Here is a 23,656-nt window from a genome sequence, read left to right on the forward strand (position 1 = left end):
TATTGCATTAATCTGCTGTTGCTCCGACTGGAAATAATACTGCTTTTGCTCCTCAGCATTCTCTTTCTTTTCTGTGCCCCTGCCCCTTACCTCAGTATGCTAGGTGGTGGCGCCATCCTTCCAACTGATGGATGGGAGAATCTCCTCTGGCCTCTCAGTAGGCAATGTAGTCCTCAGGGTGCCTGCTTATATCACACAGATATTCTAAGGATTACATTCCCCAGGGTGCACTGAAGAGAGATGCTTTAGAAATGTTGTTTGAGGTCTGGAGGGGTTTACTCACCATCAACTGGTCAACCTGCCAGCACCCTACCTACCTCATGCTGCAATCAGCAGCATCAACTCCAGTCACAACATCATAACTGCAAGCAAAGGTGGGAGGAACCTGGTGGCAACAGAGGAGGAAGAAAGCTCCAGTGCAAAACAATGAACTAGCATTTGTGCATTCTTTGCTTTTTCATTTGGTTTGCCTATCCAAATGAAGTAAATGAGCCCTTTACAATTTATTTGGAAACAAATGCACATCCCTGCTGCATAGTAGCTCTGTACTGTGTAGCAGTTTTCAGTAGTACCAGAATAGCAGAGCATCCTAGGACTGTTGCTCCCATGGTATAGAGTGTGACATCTCCATTCACAGCATTATTGAGTGTGGTGTTGAAGACTGTTGTCACTGCTTAAAACAGCACAATATCAGGTTCACAGGCTAGAGGGTTAGTATGAACACAACATTTTTACCTGGCTCCAGAATGTAGCAGAAACGATCCTAGCCTAGTAGCTCTTTATTTTGGGAAATTCTTAAGGGAGGATATTCATAAGAACTAACACAGCTGCAGCACCAAAAGAAAACAATTCACAATAATGTAGTCAACAAAGAAGTCTAAAAACAGACATAGAATAAGGGTGGAAACACTAGATTCTTCAGTCAACAAAATGCTTACTATTTCAGGAGATCTTGCATGGTTATACCTATGTGCTTCCAATGCCTCATAATAAAACATGTAGATATCTTAATTAGATTGAAGTTTCATCTTGGGGCATGTTTCACATGATCAGACTCTTTCTGTACCATTCAGATCCACTAACATGGTAGAAAGTAGAATACTTCAGAAGATGAAAGAAATCACATTTCTAAATCCCAACATTTTAGTATTTATCAACTCTGTGAAGGTAATGTGAGGCCAAAAACTTAAACTCTGACATTAAATTTGTTTATTTTAAGCAACATCCAAAAAATAGAACATCCACAAACTGCAAGAAAAACCATCTACTGAGTTCATAGTATCATATGAAAATAGAACTTTTATTAAAACCAGTAGGAAAGGGCTTTCATATTCAGACAGAAACCTCATGTTTACCCCCAAGGATATTAAACATAATCAAAGCCCACTCTCCCACCTGCACACAATTTGAACCTCTGCATTTCTCCAAGTAGTTTGTCCTTGTTTCCAGTTTTTTGCAGGATGAGATACAATTAGTTTTATCCCTCTAAAGAAGCAGGACTGTCCTTTGATGTAGAGGGAAAATAGTAACCTGGAGTACTGGGATGCAACATGGCTATCAAGCAAACAGTTGCTTACTTGAAACAGACATTATGAAGCCTTCCTCATCTGATACCTGCAACAGACACCTGCTGCTGCTTGCGAATCTTGTTGAAGAGTTCCATGTACTGAACCATTGTGTCAGCTGGACTGTAGATACTGTCATGCTTGTTGCTGAACACAGAAGGGATTCCAGGAGCGTGACTTCCCATGAAGCTTTGCATGAATTCCATCAACAGGTTCCAGCAGTCATTGGCTATCACGCATGGACAGTATTCCACCTGGCAACAGAAACAGAAGCAGTGAAACAGCCTACAATAACCACACAGGAGGAAATTAACTTTCTCATCTCAATGGCTGTAAAAGTAGAACGTTCAGTGGCAGTAGAGAACTCCTTCCTTTGGAGAGGGGCTAAAGATTACTTGCCACTGAAACAAACGGAAAAGATGCAACTAAAAGGAATAAAGAAACCCGTAAGAACATTCAGGGAGCTGCTGTCAAATTAATTTTTTTACAGCTCATCAGCACTGCAATATTAAAATATATTCCAAAAGCACGGGTCAGTGCAGGATGAAGAACTTTTACAGGGGACATTATACAAAAACAGCCAGTGTGGATGTTATAGAATAACCATTCCTCTTTGACTCACGGCAAGTAAGATTTGAAATGTTTTTATGGAAGCATAACACTAAAATTATACTATCCACAGCCTCTAAATGTGTAGTCATTTTTAAAAAACCAATTTTTTAGGGCTTCTGGGTTCAGATCTAGGCAAGCGCTGTGAAATAGTTTCAAAACCAAGGAACTACCAGTAAAGACACCTTTTTGTTGGCTTTCACCATTGAGCCATTGTCTCTAAGCTGATTGAGGATACTTCTGGAACACAAGGAGGGAAGACTATAAGGACTCAGGGAATAAAAGATTAAAAGGACTCAGGGATTTTGACTTCCACTTGTATCTAAGGAAGAACTGACTCTTGAAAGCTTATGCCCTGAAAATCTTGTTGGTCTGTAACGTGCTAGTGGATTAGAATCCAGCTCATCTACTGAAGACCAACATGGCTACCTTCTGAAATTATCTTCAGGGAAGAAAGAAGTCTTCTAAGGTATGCAATGCTCATATTATTGACTGACACAGCAAGAAGACACTGAGCAGAACTGGTGCCTTGCCTTGAACAATACAAAATAAAACAGACTTGGGCAGAAATGCCATTTGAAGTCGTTGCAACTCTTAGAGAACCACTGGCCACATCATTTGTTTTAGTTGACATACTTGAACTAGCAAAGCCTTAAAATTAACATTGCAAGTTGGGGGGGCAGCTGTAGTTTTTGCGCCATGCGTGTATGCTCACAATTTGGTAACCTCTTTCTGTTCAATTTTCCATAGGCTATAGATTAGTGCTGTTTAAAAATCAAGACCATGCCCAGAACTTGGCACAAACAATTCACAAATGGGCTTGATAATTACATCCTCTCAAGTGCATTTTGATGAGTTATCAAGATTTCAAGCCAAAAGTAGCATATCTTGTTCACTGTGAAGTTTCATCTGCAAGCAGGATTAGACCTCAGGGAAGTACTTTAAACATTTATTGAAATAAAAAAGGCTTGACTGACTTGGATCATCAAGCCAAGGATGAATTAGAACAGAAACCTCATTATAACAAATGAATTCTTTTCAACAACAAAATTTATCAAGGCCAAATATTGCATTTAATTTTCACTGCTATATATAAGCAACTAAAGCCCATGATGCAAATATAGGTGTTACAGGCAAGACAGGCTGGAATGTACATTTGCGTTCAATGATAATGGTAAATGAATTCTGGAAGAGACTTAATACTTGGGTTGATTTAAAAAAATATTGGTTCACATCTTAGCTCCAACAAGCTACTTTTTGCCAGCTTGGAGGCCCTTCTTGATGGGCCAGCCCATTCCTGAAGGGGGGTAGATCCTCAGTGACCAGGAGGGGTGCAGCCGTGCTGCCACCTCAGAGGCTTCCCAGCTGCCAAAAAGAAATTACAACTGTGTTTTTTTAAAAGAGAGGAAAATTTCCCATTGAAATAAACAGGGCTACACCACCAAAAAAGGTGGTGTAGCCACACCACTGCAAGAAGGGGCAAAAGGGGTTAGGAAGCTGCCTAAAGGCAGCTCCGCCCCCAAGAACGCCTCCCCTCCCTTCTGGGAATTCCCTGCCAGCATGGCAGCTGGGGCAGCTCCCGACACCAGCGTGTTTGCCCCCATAATGGCATAAATGCCCCTCATCCCGGGTTAAAGGGGCACTTGTGCCGGCACAGGGTTATGCTGGTTCCTAAGGCGCTTCGGCCCTCCCCTTTGGCTTTCCTCAATCCCCTTTAATGGGATTGAGTCCATTAAATAAGGGGGACTTACTTCCAAATACACCTGCTTAAGGTTGCTCCCTTGGGTGATCATAGTGGTCTCAAGGTATTGAATGCCTGTCTCAATTCCACCAAGAATGCTGGTGAGCCATTCAGTATCCACTTGCCTTCTGCACAAGGCATATACTTTGTTCATCTCTGTAGAAATCTCCTTCAGATCCATCCTGAAAACTCATGATCCATGACACCTACAGCTAAACCTGATGTGCTGTCGCTGCTAGCTAGTAAGTTAATTATAATGGAATCAGTTACCTTTAAGTTCAGTGCATTCATTTACCTGTAGGCAGCCTGTCTTAGGATGTACCCAAAACCATTACTTTGCACCTAAATAAAGATCATGATGTCAAAGACAGCTTGTGTAGCATGTGTATGGAGCACAAGTACAACGTAATAATTTCTTTTGAAGTTTCTGGATAACAAATTCAAGAACTCAAGCACAGATCTCTGGGCCCAGATCCTCTATTCACAGTTTCTTTTAACAGCTCCAGGACAGATTATGCAGAAAAGGTCTCATCTGCCACTGTACAACAATGGACATTATCCTACACACCTTCCCTACCTACCGTAACACACAGGTCTCCAAGCCCACCCCCCACACAGCAGGCAGGAGGAAAATTGTACAGTATAAGAACAGGTCAAACCATATCATTCCTGTATAATGTTTCACTGGTTCAGAACTCTTAAAGAAACTGATGTATTTTCCAGGGAAGGAGCTAGCTATCTGTGCCTGATTTCCCCCTACAAAAAGAGGGTGTATGACATCTGTCAACAGTAATGTTGCAGGAGTGTGGTGTGGGGGTAGTGGACAGAACTCAGTAAGATCCGATTTCAAATTCTCGCTCCGCCATGAAACACACGGAGAAAGCTCTGTGCCAGTCACCATATCTCAGTCTAAATTACCTCATGGTTGTTGTGAAGATAAAAAGGGAGTAAACATGTATGACCTGAGCTCTTGGGAGGAAGGGCAAACTACAAGTATAGCCCCAAAGTACAAGTTATGTTGTTTCATACAAGGGAGGCCCTGTAAAATGAGGTGACCATTTGGTAATCATGGGCAGCAGCCATGGCTCGGGGGCAGGGCATCTACTTTGCACACAGAGGGTCCCACAGGTATCTCCAATTAAAAGGATCACACTGTGGAGGACGTGGAAAAACCTTTTCCGCAGACCCTGGAGAGCTGTTGCTAGTTAGGGAAGACAGTTCTGACTGTGACAAACCAAGGGTCTGACGTAATATATGGCAGCTTCATGTGAGTCTTGGTGCTTAGACTGGTTCAAACACTCCCTGGGCAAAAGTACACATGGGAGAGTGCAGGTGCGTGTTCCTCCCACATGACAGGTTCAAAGAAAATGTGTGAAATACTACCTACTTAATTATGCAGAAAGAGTAGTATCGGCTTTAAATCTTGTAGCTGTTGCAAGGCTGATATATGCCAGGCACTAGAAAACACACACCATCCCATTGAAGCAGGAATGGTCTCATAAGGTGTAGTAGATACTGAGAGACACCTCCCGCATTCTCCTAGCAGTCCCGAGCCCTTTGAAAAGCTGCTGCTGGGAATTGCAGGAACCTGGTAGACAATATACTGTAAAGCACAGGGGGCTGGCAGTGAGGAGGGGGAATCAGGAAACATCACTCCTTGCTGTTCCACTGGAACCTTTTGTATATTTTATCCATCATACACTCATATTATGCTTATCATTTTGCATGTTTGTGATCAGTTTCATTATGACATTATATCTTCCTGAATCCTTGTCACAATTCTTGAAAGACTGTGCTAATCAGGTGTATGAAAAAGGCTCTGGCTGGGGAGTATAAACCAGCCCCTTCGAAATCTTCTTAAATTCTGCAACTAAAAAAAACAAATTCCACATGATGAAAATGAATAAAAAGGCATATTGTTTTACTTAATTGGCATTGGGATTACACCATTTTGGTTCTTTTGGGGAATCAGATTCTGTCGTTCATCTTTATCTAGAGTACTGTGAAGAATCAAAGGCCCTTGTGCTCACCTCCCAATATCCACATCTAGACTTCCCCCTCTTCTTCTTAGTCAAGATATACTATATCTGATATTGCCTTCCTTCTTCACAGAGTGAAAGGCAAGAATGGGGGGGGGAGGGTTTCTTCCATTCCCTGGACTGTTCTGCTACAGTGCTTGTACACCCACTCACCTGTGCACACTGAGGGGGGAAGAGGGAAAACCAAGTTCTGTTGGGTCTTTACCGCAATCCCTCACCACAATGCACACCTAGCAAGAGACCCACAATGCACACCTATGTAGAGACCCACATACTTGAGGGACCATCTCCTGAGTGCAATTACACTCATCACATCAGAGTACCTTAGCATTCTCTAGAAGCGTACCGCTGTATGTTACAGCCTAGTCTTGGGCCTTTTCTGCTGCTCAACCCAATGCTATGGGATGGCCTCCCTGAAGGGGTGATGCAGCTTGAAGGCGTGGGATCCAGCTTATCTCATAGAATCATAGAGTTGGAAGGGACCACCAGGGTCATCTAGTCCAATTCCCTGCACAATGCAGGAAACTCACAACTACCCCCACCCCCCGTGACCAGAAGATGGCCAAGATGCCCTCCCTCTCATCATCTGCCTAAGGTCACAGAATCAGCATTGCTGACAGATGGCCATCTAACCTCGTCTTAAAAACCTCCAGGGAAGCAGAGCTCACCACCTCCTGAGGAAGCCTGTTCCACTGAGGAACTGCTCTGTTAGAAAGTTCTTCCTAATGTCTAGACGGAAACTCTTTTGATTTAATTTCAACCCGTTGGTTCTGGTCTGACCCTCTGGGGCAACAGAAAACAACTTGGCACCCTCCTCTATATGACAGCCCTTCAAGTACTTGAAGATGGTGATCATATCCCCTCTCAGTCTTCTCCTCTTCAGGCTAAACATACCCAGCTCCTTCATCCTTCAATCTATACAATGATGTGTTTTAATGATTTTAATAGATGATTATTTTTGATACTATTTGTTGCCTGCCTTTGGAGAAAAGTGTATATAAATACCCAGTTCCTTGATTCAGTTAACTATTTGCTGGGCCTGTACTCAGAGTCTATAATACATTATTTCAAGTTCAAGCCAGTAGTATCTTTGCCTTTTTTTCACATTTGAGGGACATCCTTACCTCCACAGATATTCCACGGGCACTGGGACCCATGGTAACAGTGCCAATCTTCACCAAGAAATCACAGTACTGGTACCGGGTACCCCGGCTTTCTATCTTGTTCCCTTTAGCATTTTGAAAGAAGCCTTTCAGTTTCACCATAAGGACGTCGAAGTTGGCATCTGCTATGAGGCAGGGGCCATTTTCAAAGAGAGCGAAACAGCTGAGGGGATATTCGGAATTGTGCATCACGTACATCAGCTTGGCAGCCTGCCCTGAAACAAGAGCAGCATTATTTTCGCTGCGAGAAGGATATTCTTTCCCCTTATATGCTTTAAAATGAAACATCTGTTACATCTCCCTTTGTCCTGTTTTCCAAACCATTGATTCTATTACAGCATCTCTACATTATACATTAATTTTTGACATTGCAGTGTTTGCTGAGTAGCTTTTTGATGTAAGTAAAACATAATGAACATTATTTTCATTAGACCCACTATCCCAAGGTATCTTAACATTTATCTGTTCTACAGTACATCCTTTAAATAGCTGTGAATTGATTTAACCAATTCTCATAAGTTTACTGCACAACCTTTTCTCAAGAGGAATAAAGAAACCAAGTTCAAATGCTGGCAGAGTCATTCTATGCTTAGACATCATTGAAATGCGCTATCAGATACAATAGTGCTAGCCTATACTAAGTTGGAACTGTAAAACATTACACAGCTTACCCATGAAAGGGTAGGAATCAGGCATGGAGGAGATGGAGAAGATATTATTATAAAAAGATGACAGAAGGGGGCTTTTAATCTCTCCCACCACTCCTCTGAAATATTTAACCCTTCCTATGGTGCTCTCAACCCCCAACACAAAAGACAAACAACTCTCAGCTAAGTAGCACATGCTGTCTGTGTAAGAAGCCGCTGCAACTTCCCAGCTTTCCATGTGAGTAAGGGGTGGCTCAGTGTGGTTGGGAATCAGAAATCGTTATGCCATCCACAAGCTTATAGCAACAAGGGCAGAGTACAAAGCAAGACAAAGTCACTAAATTCTGCAGCCAACAGAGTTCAAAAAACAAATCAATCCATTATTTGTGCATCCAGAGTCCATGGCTGTTAGGAAAACTAGATTCTGGATTTTGGAATAAATAATGCTGTTTGAGATGACTTGTTATTATGTTTCCAGGATTTATTGTCTGTTTTAAAGGGATATGAAGGCAGATGAGGAAAATGCAGGTGAGAAACAGCACAGATTGTACAATTCCAGGCAGTAGAGATGGTGAGCAATGGCCATAAGAGAAAAACGGGCCCCCTCTATAAGGGACTGTCACATCCCATATTCCAATTCTAGAAGCCAGACAGCGCTAACACATTTCCAGGTTGTCCACTGGAACCATTTACCAGTTTTTCATTTACAGTGCATTTCTAAACAAAATTATACCCTTCTACGCCCATTTCGATTCCCCGCTCCTCCTCACGAAGCCTGCTGGGTGACCTTGGGCCAGTCACAGTTCTCACAGAACTCTCAACCCACTCGGAGGCAGGCAATGGCAAACCACCTCTGAATGTCTGCCTTGAAAGCCCTATGGGGTCGCCTGTGACTTGATGGCAAAATCACACACATGCCCATTGACTCCAGTGGTCTTAGCCAGGTGTAATTCTTATGATTGCACTGTTAATTAATCACAATAAGCCACAATTTTCCAGATGCCAAATTAACCAAAACACAAATACAAGGACTCGTGCATTCAAACAGGAAGCAGGGTTGTCAGACAAAACAGAAAAGGCTTCACCTGTTGGCAGAAGACAGGGATAAAGGAGACAAATAAATCTCCCTGGGAAGGGAATTCCATAATTTCAGTACCACAACAGAGACCGCTCTTTCTGAAGTTGCCACCCATCTGAGGCACCTGAAGCAGGGCTGAACATAACCATTGTGGACAGGTAGGTTCATATGAGAATAGGTGGTACTGTACTGAGAAGAAAATCCCAGATTCTAGATTTTTCCCACAGGCCCCTAAAGAACTGGCATACAGCAAACAGGAATCAAACATAACAGTAAAGAGTTGGCTGACGGCCACCAGACCATTTGACTCATGTCTGAGATCAATGTATCATCATCTCTAAATGTAATAGCGATGTGTGACCTCCACGCACCTGCAGATACCTATAACCACAGATCGGGACCACAATAATGCTAAACAGTTTTTTCTGCAAGCTTGAGATATCCTTCAGGTTTGCAGAAAACTCTGAAAAGTTTAAAAAATACATTGGGTTTTTTAATTCCTCTAATTTAAAAAAATAGCACTGTCTGCGCATACGCAGACAAAGTACTTGTTGAACTGGCAGCGGCCGTCACTGCAGGAATCCATTTTATGGCCCGCCAGCGCAGGCTTTCCTTTCTGGGAAAGCCCTGCTGGCATGGCTGCGCTGGTGGTGGCAGACAGTGGCTCCCGAACGCCAGCATTTTTGCCCCTGCACCAGCATAGATGCAACCATAACATTGGCTCCTAAGGCACTTTGCTCCCCACCTTCAGGAATGGGCTGTAAATGAAATAAATTTAAAAAAACTTGAAGATGGTAGGCAGAGAAAAGTTAGGTTAATGAATGGCTGAGAAGGAGGAAATAGCGTGGGGAGCGGGATATAGGGGAAAGTAAGGTGAGTCCCCACAAGTCCTTGTGGGTTCCCTTACATGCAAGTGGGCCTGGCCCTTTGGCTGGCACTATACAAATGGGCCATAGTTTTCCCAGGCAGAGGCTGCTAGGGGTGGGGGGGGAAAGGGAAAGCTGAAGACAAGAGTCGATAAAAATAGGTTGGTTGTTGAGTGGGAAGGAGAGAGGGAAGCAGAAAAAGGGAGGCGGCTATGGGGGCTTTCAGGGAAGGAAAAGAGGAAATGGGGGGAGGGGAATGATACGCCACCTACAAGTCCTTGTGGGTTCCTACTTGTATGGATATATTTATGACCCTTGAGGACTCATACGAGGCAAGCTCCTCCTCCCCTCCTCAAGCCTTCTCCTCCCTACCCATTTCTTCTGGTTTCACTTGCCCCCCATCCCCCTTCTACCCACCCAGATATCTTTTTCAGTCCCCTCCCAACTTCCACTTTTGCTTCTTTCCCCTCTAGCACAGCCTCTCTATGCTTCCCTCCCACATGCTTTCATCTCCAAGCCTCCCTGATCAGCTGGTCAGCAATGTCTGGGGGAGCACCATCCCCCCTTTCAGTTTTACCCAACATCTACCCAATTCTCAAGCGATCCCTTGTGTGGAGTTTTTGATCCTCATGCTGGGCCAAGTCAGGAATTAGATAGATGATGAGTTACCTTGTCTGGAGTGCTGGTTTTATGCCCTAAAACCAGGGACATTTGATGATAATATTGCATACTCGAGGGTGGAGTGGGCCAGGAGCTGACTAAATGTTAACCATTGCTTCATAAACTGTTACAGACTGGTGAGTGAAACTGAAATGACCCCTCACAGGCATCTGATAGGTTTTTTAAATGTCTGATTTGTGCTGGCTTATTCTTGTGCAAGAGATTAGTCCGTTCGGCTTGAATAAGGGATACAGAAGGAGTGCAGGTGAACAAATCCTTAATGATAAGGCTGAGCTGTTTGTCTCACAGTAGTGTTGCATAAGTAGATAAGCAGCATCAGAGATTGTTGCATCAAAAGATCTAACGAGATGGCTGATGTAATTCCCATTAAGTTCAATGGAATTTAAGCGTGACTAATTTTTTTCTTCATCAAGGCCACCAGCTACAGTGAAAGGTCAAGATATTTCTATTTCTCAGCACCCACCCCATCAATACATCAACTACTCTCAGTGCTTAAATTATAAGAGCAGATCAAGAAAAGAGGGGCAGCCCCTCTGAGCGCTGTGTCTTCACTCAGGCTCCAGTTCTTCATTTGACTGTCCCCCAGGTCCCTGCATTACCCACCTCCAGTTTCCTTGCTATTAAAAACAATACGGATAGGAGGAAGAGCAGGTAGGAATGTTAAGAGTAAAATCAAAGAACCTACTATTACAGGACTATCACCAAAATTGCAGGGGAGAGGGTGTTCTATAGCCTCTTCATTAGTATAGGCAGGAGTGTCAAACATAAGGCCTGAGGGTCGGATCTTGCCCCTTGAGAGCTCTTATCTGGCCTGTGAGCCAGCTGAGGCAGCCCCCCTCTCTGTTCCTGATCTGGGCTGGCGAGGCATAGCCCGGCCTGACTAAGTCACATTTATGTCATATCTGGCCCTCGTAACAATTGAGTTCAAACACCCCTGGTACAAGGCATACTTTTCATGTTTTGCAAGAAAAATGTGTTCAGTACTAAACAATTTTTGGCTAATAAAATGCCCACACTAGGAGACAGAGGCAGTTGGAAAGATCGGGTAAGGCCAATTTACTTCCCACTGAGTTTGAATTATTAGGCCTCTGCACTAATACATGCACCAGAAATGGTATTTTCTGGTTTAAAGAGCGGAAGAGTTTTACAATGAGACTCAGAAAGGGAAGAAACTTGTGTCTCAAGATTTGGTTCTACTGATAACTGTGCACAGAACGGGTGTGACTCAGCTCAGAATAAAACCAAGGATGAATTCAATTAACACTGGTCAGAGTGACTGTCTGAATGCGGTGACTCCACTAACTCTGGTTAGTTAGCTTTAACCATAGTTTCATGCAGTGTGCAAATACAGATGTGTTTGTGTGGCATCAAGTCACAGAGGACTTATGGTAACCCCCGAGGGTTTTCAAGGCAAGAGACGTTCAGAGGTTGTTTGCCATTGCCTGCCTCTGTGTGGGCTGAGAGAGTTCTGAGAGAACTGGGACTGGCCCAAGGCCACCCAGCTGGCTTCATGTGGAGGAGTTTGGAATCGAACCCAGTTCTCCAGATTAGAGTCCGCCACTCATAACCACTATACCATGCCGGCAAATACAGATACCCTACCTTAATTCTGGCTTGTTCCCTGCAAACAACTCCATATACTCCCACGCTACAGAGACAAGTGGTCAGAGCAAAGGCAATTAAACCAGTATTTGTTGAGACAAGACTGCATTTGAATGATCATTTGCAGCAGGAATCTTGGTTTCACAAACTAACCACAGTTAAAATAAACCAAGGTTTATTTTATGTTATGTCTGGGTGAAACCTATATTTAGCCCTACTATAGTTCACGCGAGGGCAGGGCCATGTGAAATGAAGTTAAAGACCAAACTCACCCGTATAACTTGTGTTACAGTGCAATCCTAAGAAGAGTTACACCATTCTGAGTCTGCAGTGGACTTAGAAGGGTGTAATTCTGCTTAGGATTGCGCTGTTGATTGTCTTGAAAGTTTTTGCTGAGCTAATTTTCAGGTGATCTAACCTGGTGTCTACCCAGGAGACAGAGACCCATAATTTCATCCTGCAGCAATATTCCTGCATTCCAGAGTCACTTAAAGGACTTCACAGCACATAACGCAAAACCCAGATCAGTAATTAATTTTAATGTATTTTGAATTGAGCAATGGGTGTAGTACAAGCAATATCACACAGCACAGCCAAGGCATAAGCAAAGACCTTTCGAATTCTCACCACTCTAGGGGGGGAAATCAGCAACACATGTTCTCCCAAGGCACAAGTTTCTTGCCTTATTTTAAATATTACAGGCATAGAGGATCGAGCAGAAGAAATGCATAATGGGAGAGCCACCGCTGTTGTTCACATGGGGGGTTTAATCAGAGTCCTTTGCTTGTATCTCAGCTCAGCCCTTTACCCAAGATCCCTATACCTAGAATTGATCCTGGAGCCTTCTATGTATAAATCATGTGTTCTTCCATTAAGCTAAGGCCATTTCCCACCTTCAGCAATATTCAGCTTCACCATCAACTAGCACAGAGATTTTCTAAGGAAGCAAGATGAATTTCTCTGAAAGACAACTTGGCCACCTCTATTTTCTTTCCCCTGCAACATACAAATCCAAAGGGAGCACTGAGTGTGCTCTAAGATGGTCTCTCAATAAAGGGAAACAACATGTTTGGTCATGCTAGCCAACTCTCTTTATGAAGAAGAACATACCCAGAATCCTGTGCAAGGGCTTCTCAGCAGACAACTTGATGAGGAAAGGGATCCCTGAGGTTAGAAAGTCTGAAAACAGCTATTGTACAGGAGCCAAGAGGGCAGGGGCCTTCCTTGATTGTTTAAACAGCCAGCCATTGCACTTGAAGGTACCTGAATAGACCTACAGAAAGCTCTTTGGAACTGACCATTACATAGAGAAACATGGCCACTATTTAAAAACCAGCCAGTTCATCTGATGTGCTGCCTCTGACTTCTCTCTTCAAAGAGGCGAAGTTACTGCCTTCATTTGGTGGCTTTCCACTGCTCATTGTTTTTCTTTGCTTTCTCTTGGCTCTTTTTCATTTTTCCTTATGTTAGAAATTTTGGATTTGATTCTGTGAGTGTTGACAGTTGCACATCTTTCCCACTTTCCACCTCCTCAATACTTGCTCCACATGTGTACTTGCTAAAAGGTTTATGGCACTGTATTAGGATACCTTGCAAATATAACATGCTTTAGAATCCAAGCCCTTGCTCAAATACAATGCCTAGATCTTTAAATGATCCTAGAGATAACTGTAGAGCCCACAGCTGTTTTCTTCTCTTGTCACCATATTCTTCCAGCTCTCACCAAGCAAAAATTGAGCCCAAATGACACCAGCAGAGAGAGGAAACAGAAGAACCTGAGGCACAATAACTATATTTCAGTTTTTTTCAGCTTTCAAAAGAGAGATGGGTCAGACCTTAATTTACTGGGAAAGTCCCTGGTGGGCTACTTGTGATCAGGAGCAATCTGAGCCAAGTGGCCCCTGCAGCTCTGGGAGGGGCTGTGGCTTAGTGGTAGAACATCTACTGTACTTGGCATGTAGAAGGTCCCAAGTTCAATCCCCAGCATTTCCAGTTAAAGGGACTAGGCAAGTAGGTGATGTGAAAGACCTCTGCCTGAGACCCTGGAGAGCCACTGCCTGTCTAAGTAGACAATACTGACTTTGATGGACCAAGGGTCTGATTCATGTGTGTTCATGTGAGAGCCACAGGGCCTGCTTGGCTCAGGCCTGGGCTGCAGTGATAATGACAATCTGCACCCCTTTCAAACCTACAAGCAAAGTCTTCAAGTGAAGACCTGACATGACTACTTCTGAACCAGGCCCTAGAACATGGATCAATAAATCCACACAATAGGAAAGGGACAGACATGGATATTTTTTCCACATACCCAAGGGAAGGCCCAGGTCTGCAGAAAAATCTGAAATCTAGGAAAAATACATTTGAGGTTAAACCCCCCCCCCCAATAATAAGCAGCAACATAAGAGATAAATGCCTACTGAGAACTATGTGGTCATCGGGGGGGGGGGCTGCATCCTGAACAATATTGCCGAGCCTTTCAAGTTTTGGTTTCTGTTACTCAAAGGCAGAGACAGAGACTGAAAAAGGTAAAAGGTGGAAGCAAGGAATGTGGGGAGAAGAAACAGCTGAATGGAGGAGAACAGTAAAAGGTAGTTAGGTGGGTGGCAGAGAAAAAATGGGGAGACACCTCCAGAGGGACAGAAGGAGGGAAAACTGAAGATTGGGGGATGAGATAAAGATTGGTTAAGTTGGGTGGGGGGGGAGAGGGAGAGACGGAAACAGGGAAAAAGGAGAGGCTATGGGGGCTGCAAGGAGGAAAGAAACAGGAAACAATGTAGGGGGGAAATGAGATGCCCTTTCCAAGTCCTCATGAATCCCCCTTATCCCTTCTAGTCATGATGGTCATATTGCATTGCCAAGGAGAAGTGAAATAAGCTTCATCCTTTCCCTAGTCTTTATCTTACAAGGTTAATGGCTATAAATGAACAAAATCCATTGTAATTGCACACTAATGTACTGGCTAAATTCAACAGCTCTCTGGGCAACAGTAATTGTGGATACAAAAGAAAGATGTGTCTTTATAAATTATTTACACAAGTCTTTGGACGAGAAATGTCTCTTAAAATATTTTTGCAAAGAGGATTTCCCTCCAGACTGAATGAACAATTATATGTGCAGTCTGATCCTATGTTTGTTTACTCAGAAATAAATCTTGCTGAATTCAATGAGGCTTATTTCCAAGTAAGTGCTTTGGATACAGCCTTAATGGTTTCTGGTTTTCTTTACAGCTGTAATATGCACAGTGAAAAAGCCAAGAGCAGGTTGAAGATCCGAGCGGTATTCTGAACTGCAATTGAATATATTAGCGCATCTTTGTATGAGCAACCGTGAAACCAGCCAGATTGAAGGACCCCAGGCAACAGAATGAATGCACGAGCTCACTGCTGACCTCTAGAGGAAAGGATGAATCACACAGGAGACAACTGTAAAAAATACAGCGTGACAATGTAAAATTGCAAGTTCTCTGAGCCATTTCCAGGAAGATGGGGAAATATACTAAACATTTCCAAATTCTTTCAGGAAATCTGGCAAAACAGTAATGTTAGCTTACATCTACGCAACTATGATTACAGCTTCACTTATAAAACCTCAGCTCTGCCAAGATAAAGAACTATGCTGCCAATGGACGTTAGTAATGAATACAAAAGTTCCATTGGCCAAAACATAGTATTTTTACACTTATGGGATTTTAGCCATGCATGTAGGTAGCACTGAACTTAGGTATTGGGGAAGACAGGTTCACCACTGAGTTTTGCTCCTACCCATTGGGGCGACGTCACATCACGGCATTTACGAGCCAGACTTTGTTTACAGGGTGGTTTGCCAGTGCCTTCCCCAGTCATCTTCCCTTTACCCCCAGCAAGCTGGGTACTCATTTTACCGACCTCGGAAGGATGGAAGGCTGAGTCAACCTTGAGCCGGCTACCTGAAACCAACTTCTGTCAGGATTGAACTCAGGTCGTGAGCAGAGCTTGGACTGAAGTACTGCAGGTTACCACTCTACACCATGGGTCAGTGGGCTGTGAGTTGAATAAAAAAACCTTTCAATACGTTTTCATATTAAATATAAGCCAGTTTGTGCCACACCAAAGGCCTGGCTGGAACAAGGGATACTATATTCTCTTATAAGGAATATGCTTCCACAGACAACACCCACGACTCAGAAGCACCACATGATTGAAGGGATCCTGCTAGATTGGGATGCGAAAAGATCTCGAACAGCTCAAAACTGTGCAGGAGATACTCCAGAGTAGACTGAAGTAATTCTGTAAAGGATTGCACCGTTAAGCAGCACAGGGCTAGTTGTTTTCCCATTTCCATAAGACAAGAAAAGGAAAGAAAAAGACATATAAAGTAATCTAGGTCACAAACTTAAAATAGGGCTGCGTTTTATCAGGATAATATGCAGTTTCTTTAAGGAGCTAGAAACTCATTTGTACGTCTCATTATCCCAGTTTTATTTCACAGAAAGACTAATCCAAGATCACACAATGGGTCAGAAAAGGCTTGGGACAGTTAGCACGTACAGTAATATTTTTCATGGCCACAGTTAATATTGCTTCAGGGGGGATTACTTTGGAGGGAAGGGAAACAAACCAACCACAGTTATGTCTATAGAGGGCTGTTTCCAGACATTCCTTCCATACTAGCCCTATCCCACTAAGCAGATTCAACATTTGAACTGCTGTGGTACAGTGTCAAGAGTAGGACTCTGAAGACCCAAGTCCAAATCCACAATCTGACATGAAGCATAATGGGTGACCCTGGATGATCTTCAGTCCAACCTACCTCACAGGGATATTTTGAGGATAAAACTGCAGAACTGTGCTACCCTGAGCTACCTAGAGGAAGGAAAATGTTACATGCTAAACAACATAGTTAAAATATTGTCATCCTTGACTTCCTTTCCAGGAAAAGTGATATATGAAGTTGTTTCTCTGAATGTACCTAATGCTGAGCCTAACCCAGCCCGTCATCAACTACCACATAAACCTTAAACATCTGAATGCACAAATTGTTTACAAAAGTAAATGCTGACCTTGGTTGCCCATTGTGGAGGGTGCCGTGTGGTAGGTTTCACAGTCTACACCAAAAGTTCCCTGTTTCTCTGCTCCAAGTAGTTCCAGCTTTCTCGTCAGGATTTCCACGGTCTGCTGGATGCTCTTCCCTTCTGCCACCGGCATCTGAGAAACACTAAAACAGAGAAAGGGCGGTAATATAAAAAGGTCCAAAAACCATGTACTCACAGGCAAAATGAGAGCCACTATGCATGGAATCCCTTCTGCACGAAGTGATGATTGTGAAGCCTAACATACCACTGCCCTGCACACTGATACGGTACTCTACAGAATACAATAAGCCAAAGAGGCAATTGCCTTGCTGCAAGGATCAAATAAATTATATTTCAGTACTGGCAGAGGTAACAAAGAAAAGGTGAGGGGAAATGTGAATGTGAATATATGTGGTTCTACATACTAAGTCTTCTGGGGTTTTTTGGTCTAACATCTGTATCTGGCACCAGAGGCAAGAAAAGGGAAACCTTCTGCCCTCAGAATTCAAACTCCCTTTCGCAGCCAACTCTTCTTCCTGCTTCAGACTAATGTGTGAGGGAAAGAGAGCCAAAGACCCCAGAGGGAAAGTCTTCCCTTTGTACCACAGGCTATCCGTGCTCCTCATCCCCATTAAATATCAGGGAGGACCTGAAGTCCATTTTTGCTGAACACTCTGGACCAAACTGAGAGACCACTGGTTCACCTTGCTGAGCATTATCTACTCTCAGAAGAGGCAACTCAAGGTCCTCCCTTTAACTGGAGTTGTCAGGGGCTGAACTGAGACCATCTGTTTGCAAAGCACATGCGTTTACCACTGAGTCATCTCCCCTCTTAAGTCTCTATCTTAAGGAACCACCTAGAAAATATTAAGGAACCACCTAGAAAATACTAAAGTTGATGATGAACAAAAATAATTTGAACCTGCAGTAACAAACATTGTCTGTAAATAGCCTTCTGCTTGGCAGTTGGACTTACTGAAGTTAATCTTTTCTTTTTCAAATATGATGCTGGTCAGGAGGGGCAGGGAGAGAACCTTACTTTGTCTAAAGTTTTATACTAAGTTCAAGTGAACGCAAACTGGAAGAAATATGGGTTTAAACCAGTGATATTATGAAGGAAGAATATGCAAAGACTATTCCGGTAGCCAAAAGAAATGAAAAGCCTCGATGGATGACTGAATAATAAACTGGAGAGATGAAAGGTTGTCAGATTCCTTCAAAGAATAATCTTTTGAAGAACCACCTGTTATTTTAAAAAGTGAAGGGAAAGTTGCACTGAAAGCGACTGGGAGAATCCACAGGAGTAGATGGGATATCAATAGAGCTATATACCAACAAATATGGAAAACAAAACAATGGCCCACAAACTGGAAACACTCAATTTACATTTCAATTCCTAAAAAAGGAGGTGTCAAAGACTGCAGCAACTATTAGACCACCGCCTTAATTTCTCATGCAAGCAAAGTAATGTTCAAAATCTCACAACAAAGACTGCTACCATATACAGAAAGATATTGAAGCTGGATTCAGAAAAGGAAGAGACACTAGAGATCAAACGGCAAGGCAAATTTAACACTGGCTACTTACTGGAGCATAAGAGAGAATTTCAGAAGAAAACCAGCTTGCGTTTCACAGATTACAGCAAAGTTTTTTACTGTGAATCAGGAAAAACTATGGTTGGTTTTAAAAGAAGTGGGTGTGCCACAGCATCTGATTGTTTTGATGTGCAACCTATACGCTGGACAAAAGGCTACTGATAGTCCAGAATATGGAGAAAGAGAATAATTTCCAATTGACAAATGTGTAAACAAGAATGTATTTTATATTTCTATCTATTCAATCTATATGCAGATCCTATCATAAGGAAATTTGGATTCGATTTAGATGAAAGTGGAGTGAAAATTGGTGAAAGGAACATTAACAATTCGAGACATGCAGATGACACCACATTACTGCAGAAAATAGTGAAGACTTGAAATGACTACTGAAGAAGGTTAAAGCAGAAAGTGCCAAAGCAGGATTACAGCTCAATATCAAGAAGACAAAAATAATGACTGCTGAGGAATTACACAACTTTAAGGTTGACAATGAACAAATTGAAAATGTTAAAGAAAACAGGATTAGGAAGAGCAGCCATGTAGGATGTAGAAAAGATTCTTGTGTAAGAATGTGTCGTGGTAACCAAGATCAAATTAATTCATGCCATAGTATTCCCCATTACTATGTATGGGTGTGAAAGCTGGACAGTGAAGACAGCTGACAGGAAGAAAGTAGATTTCTCTGAAATTGGTTTTTCTCTGGTATTGGAGGAAAATATTACGAATACCATGGGCTGCTAAAAAGACAAATCAGTGGGTTCTAAATCACATCAAGCGCTCTCTAGAAGCTAAAATGACTAAACTGAGGTTATGGTACTTTAGTCACATTATGAAAAGACAAGCCTCACTGGAAGACAGTAATGCTAGGAAAAGTTGAAGGCAGCAGGAAAATAGTACAACCCAACTTAAGATTGACTGGATCAAGGAAACCATAGCCCTCAGTTTGCAAGACCTGAGTAGGGCTTTTAACGATAGGAACGAATTCATAGGCTCTCCATAAATCGGAAGTGACTTGCTGGCACTTAACACACAAATATGCCAGTAACACATACTAAACTCACATTTTCCTACATCCTTCTTAATGCTATATACCCGTGTTGGCGAACCCATGGCACGCGTGCCGCTTCCAGCACGCCGCGCCCTCTCTGCCACCACGCGCAGGTAAGTTGAGCAGCTGGATGGCGGTTCAAAGCCCTCCCCTTCCCTGGACTCCCCGCCGCCCATCTCCCCTTCCCTGGCTTTGAACTGCTCCCCCCCTTCCCTGAACTGCTCAGTTCATAGCCCCCCCCCCCCCGTCCTGCTCCGGGAGGCCAGGTCATCCGGGCTGGTAGACCTGGGCCCTGTGAAGCCATCTGCTGGAGGCCAGGTCATCCGGGCTGGTAGACCGGGCCAGGGAAGGGGGAGTAAAGAAGTAGGTTTTGGGTTGCAGTTTGGGCACTCGGTCTCTAAAAGGTTCACCATCACTGCTATATACTGTAGTACTGACAATCTTTCCACTATAACCTTTGCCAAAAAAACCCCATATTTCACACACAAAATTCCCTTGCATTCCCGCACTTCACTCTCTTTCAAAGTGAAAAAAAATAAATAAAACACATCTGCAGTGATAAATAATGCGAAGAAATTCAAGGCAGGAGCTACGGTGGGCACCAGAACCCCCCCCCCACACACACGCGCGCGCGCATGCACACACCAGCCTGGGCATCGGTGAGCTCATGCCGTAGCAGCCCCTGAACGCAGCACATCCCTACCAAATGCCAGCGCAACCTGCGGCAGCCGCGTCCCCACACCAGACCCCAGGCTCCCCGCGCCCTCTCCCATCACAACCCGGCACAAGCGGCCCTTCCAAACCCTCCTCCTCCTCCCTACACCCTACACACACAGCCCTACACACACCCACACCACGACGCGCCGCGCCTCCGGCAAACACGCCCGCAGCGAGGTCAGCTGGGAAGGGAGACCCCACGCGCCCCCAGGCCAGCCGCTTCGCCGGGCGCGGTCGCTTTCGGAGCAAAGCGTGCTGCTACCGCGGCTTTCTCCACCCACCCCCCCATGATCGCCTCCCCATTTTTTGGGGGGGGGCGGGATATGATGGAACTTAAATACCTACTGCAAACCGCCCCACCTTCACACGTCACAGGTCAAACTCCCACCCTTTCCCGGCGCCCCCCCCCCCCACCGCATTTCCAAACCACCGGTTATCGAAGCCCAGCAGTGGCTGCCTTTCTCCCACCCGGTTATCCACCTGCAACTCACGACAGGTGATTCACAGTGGGTCGCCGTGTTAGCCTGTCTGCAGTAGTAGAAAATTTGCACTGCCGTTTGCACTGGGGGAGGATTCCTTTAAAAAAGCAATCTGCAGTTAGAAAAGGGCCAGAGTCCAGGAGCACCTTAAAGACTAACAAGAATATTTTCTGGTAGGGTAGGAGCTATTTTAGTAGAAAAGGGCCAGAGTCCAGGAGCACCTTAAAGACTAACAAGAATATTTTCTGGTAGGGTAGGAGCTATTTTAGTAGAAAAGGGCCAGAGTCCAGGAGCACCTTAAAGACTAACAAGAATATTTTCTGGTAGGGTAGGAGCTATTTTAGTAGAAAAGGGCCAGAGTCCAGGAGCACCTTAAAGACTAACAAGAATATTTTCTGGTAGGGTAGGAGCTATTTTAGTAGAAAAGGGCCAGAGTCCAGGAGCACCTTAAAGACTAACAAAAATATTTTCTGGTAGGATAGGAGCTTTCGTGAGCCTGCTCACGAAAGCTCCTACCCTACCAGAAAATATTCTTGTTAGTCTTTAAGGTGCTCCTGGACTCTGGCCCTTTTCTACTAACTGCAGATTGCTTTTTTAAAGGAACCCTCCTCCAGTGAAAATGGCAGCACCCTCAACCCCCCCCAAAAGCAAAACATCGTACCAGGTGACTCCCATGTTTCCAAGTCTCCTCGAGGGGCTGGATCCGTCCCTGCAAAAAAAAGATCAAGGACACCGCGGGCTCCTCCCCCGCCTTTAATTTGGACGCACGCGAACAATGACGGGGAGGGGGGGGGGGAAGAGAGATCTGGAGAAGCCGCCGGGCTGAGCAGCCTTCCACGGTCTGGGCTCTCCCCGAAGAAAGCAAGGAGGAAGTGATGTCACCGAGAAGGATGCGGACGGGGAAGAGCGTACCCTACCCAGTGCCCGCCTCCTGGGGTCCCAAGCGGGTGATTGCAGAGCGGTCTAGACCGGGAAGGAGCCCTGGGCCTCGCCAAGGGCGAGCAAAGCAGAGGGGAGAAGTAGCAGCAGCAAATTGACATCGCCTGTGTTTCAACCACTCTGCTTCCTGCACAAACCAGTGGCCCCGAGACTGCTAGGCATGCTTCAGTAAGGAGGCTCACGCCCTGGTAGGCGTGCACAAGACTGCCACCTTAAAAAATTCACTAGCTGGGCCTGTGCTGTTGCCTCTAGCGCAGCATCCTGTTCCACACAGTCCTCAAAGCTTCAAAGGGAGATCATTTGAGGTAGTTCACAAATGCAGGACAATGGGTCCTACAGGGATGAAGTAGGGACATAAGATTATTTCCTCGTTACAGAGGCTAATTTTCTGCCCCGAGCATTTCTCCCTTACTCTAATCCAGTGGGTTACGTTTTGCATTGGATCTTTGCATCCTGACTCTATTCTTTGCGACGCCATCCTACCTTCTGGCTTGGATATAAGGACTCTGGGATCTCCGTTCCTACTTCTATCTGATTTGATTCTGGAGAGCGTGTACACAGCAAATTGTGTTGATGGCTAATGTGCTACTCAACTAGAGAGACGAAATTTCCAGAAATTTTGAAGCCATAGAAAAAAGCATTGGGAGGGGGGGATAGAAATTGGAAGGGAATTGAAATATATGCAATACTTATTGACCTATTGAGAGCCAGCACGGTGTAGTAGTTAAGAGCAGTGGACTCTAATCTGGAGAACCAGGTTTCATTCCCCACTCCTCCACACGAACAGCAGACTAGTCTGGTGAACAGGGTTGGTTTCCCCACTCCTGCACATGAAGCGAATTGGGTGACCACAGAGATCTCTCAGTCCCACCTACCTCACAGGGTGTCTGTTGTGGGGAAGAGAAGATGATTGTAAGCTGGTTTGATCCTTAAGTGGTAGAGAAAGTCAGAATATAAAAACCAACGCTGCTGCTTTTTCTATCAAACCAAAACCAATTTTACTTCTTTAACATCATAAAATGCATAATTTATAACTTATCATATAAAACTTCAATATTATAAAAGCCTTAGTTCTCTATATGGAAAATTGTAAATATACCTAAAACTTGAGAAAACTGCAGGCTGATGTACCTATGCTATTTTAGCACATGCACCTTAATTTTTGCTATCTGGTTAGAGCTCAATTCTCAACAGAAATTTCAGAGATTTCCTCTGAGACTTTGGTGCAGTTCCTGCTCCCACCTCCTTCTGATAGTTTCCCTTCCAGCAAGGTAGGACAATACGCTATTTGTTATCCATTCTGTGGGTGTATGTGCACAGTGGTTTGAGGAAGTGGTGAAAAGGTCAACCACAAGGACAACAGAAGGTGTGCAAAGGAGCGAAAGCCCTGCATGCTCCCCACATGAAGATTGGGTATCCTTCTAAGTTTGGAAATGCATCTTGGATTTAAGACCTGTCTATGTCTACAGCACATTCACCTTGTATTTAAAAGCATTTCACTCATAAAAGAAAAAATATTTCCTAGGAGTTTTTCCTCAGTGATCCCCAAAATTTCACATTTTTCTGATGGAAAAACAGAAAGAAAGGCCCTGGGGGAAAACGGGGGGGGGTGTCCCCCCATTTTTTCCATTTTGGGGGGGCTTTCAGATCTCAGTATTGGATTCAAATCTGGCTCTTCCAGTGTAGATTAACACAGCTACCCTCCTAAAACTATATTTGAGTCCAACAACGCCTTAGAGAACAACAAGATTTTCAGGGTATGAGCTTTCAAGAGTCAGTGCTCTCTTGGTCAGATACCAACTAGCTCCTGAAACTGTTTCACACAGTGGCCAAA

The 23,656-nt window shown here is 44.0% G+C and overlaps 1 protein-coding gene across 2 annotated transcripts; it reads right to left on the reverse strand.

Annotated features, from left to right (window-relative positions):
• Positions 1-1,597: 1,597 nt before the first annotated feature.
• Positions 1,598-17,179, reverse strand: MED20 (mediator complex subunit 20). 2 transcript variants are annotated; one of them, XM_056843973.1, is made up of 3 exons: positions 17,030-17,179; positions 7,079-7,332; positions 1,598-1,819 (listed from the first exon to the last, which is right to left on the reverse strand). In XM_056843973.1, exons 1-3 carry the CDS (start codon positions 17,172-17,174, stop codon positions 1,604-1,606), a joined length of 615 nt encoding a protein of 204 aa, XP_056699951.1. In that variant the 5' UTR covers positions 17,175-17,179; the 3' UTR covers positions 1,598-1,603. The 2 variants fall into 2 exon arrangements, with proteins under 2 accessions (XP_056699951.1, XP_056699952.1); XM_056843974.1 differs by having other exon boundaries at positions 7,079-7,327; positions 17,030-17,158.
• Between the last annotated feature and the right edge of the window lie 6,477 nt (positions 17,180-23,656).

This window comes from Euleptes europaea, chromosome 2 (genome assembly GCF_029931775.1).
Source record: "Euleptes europaea isolate rEulEur1 chromosome 2, rEulEur1.hap1, whole genome shotgun sequence".
NCBI classification, from domain to species: domain Eukaryota; kingdom Metazoa; phylum Chordata; class Lepidosauria; order Squamata; family Sphaerodactylidae; genus Euleptes; species Euleptes europaea.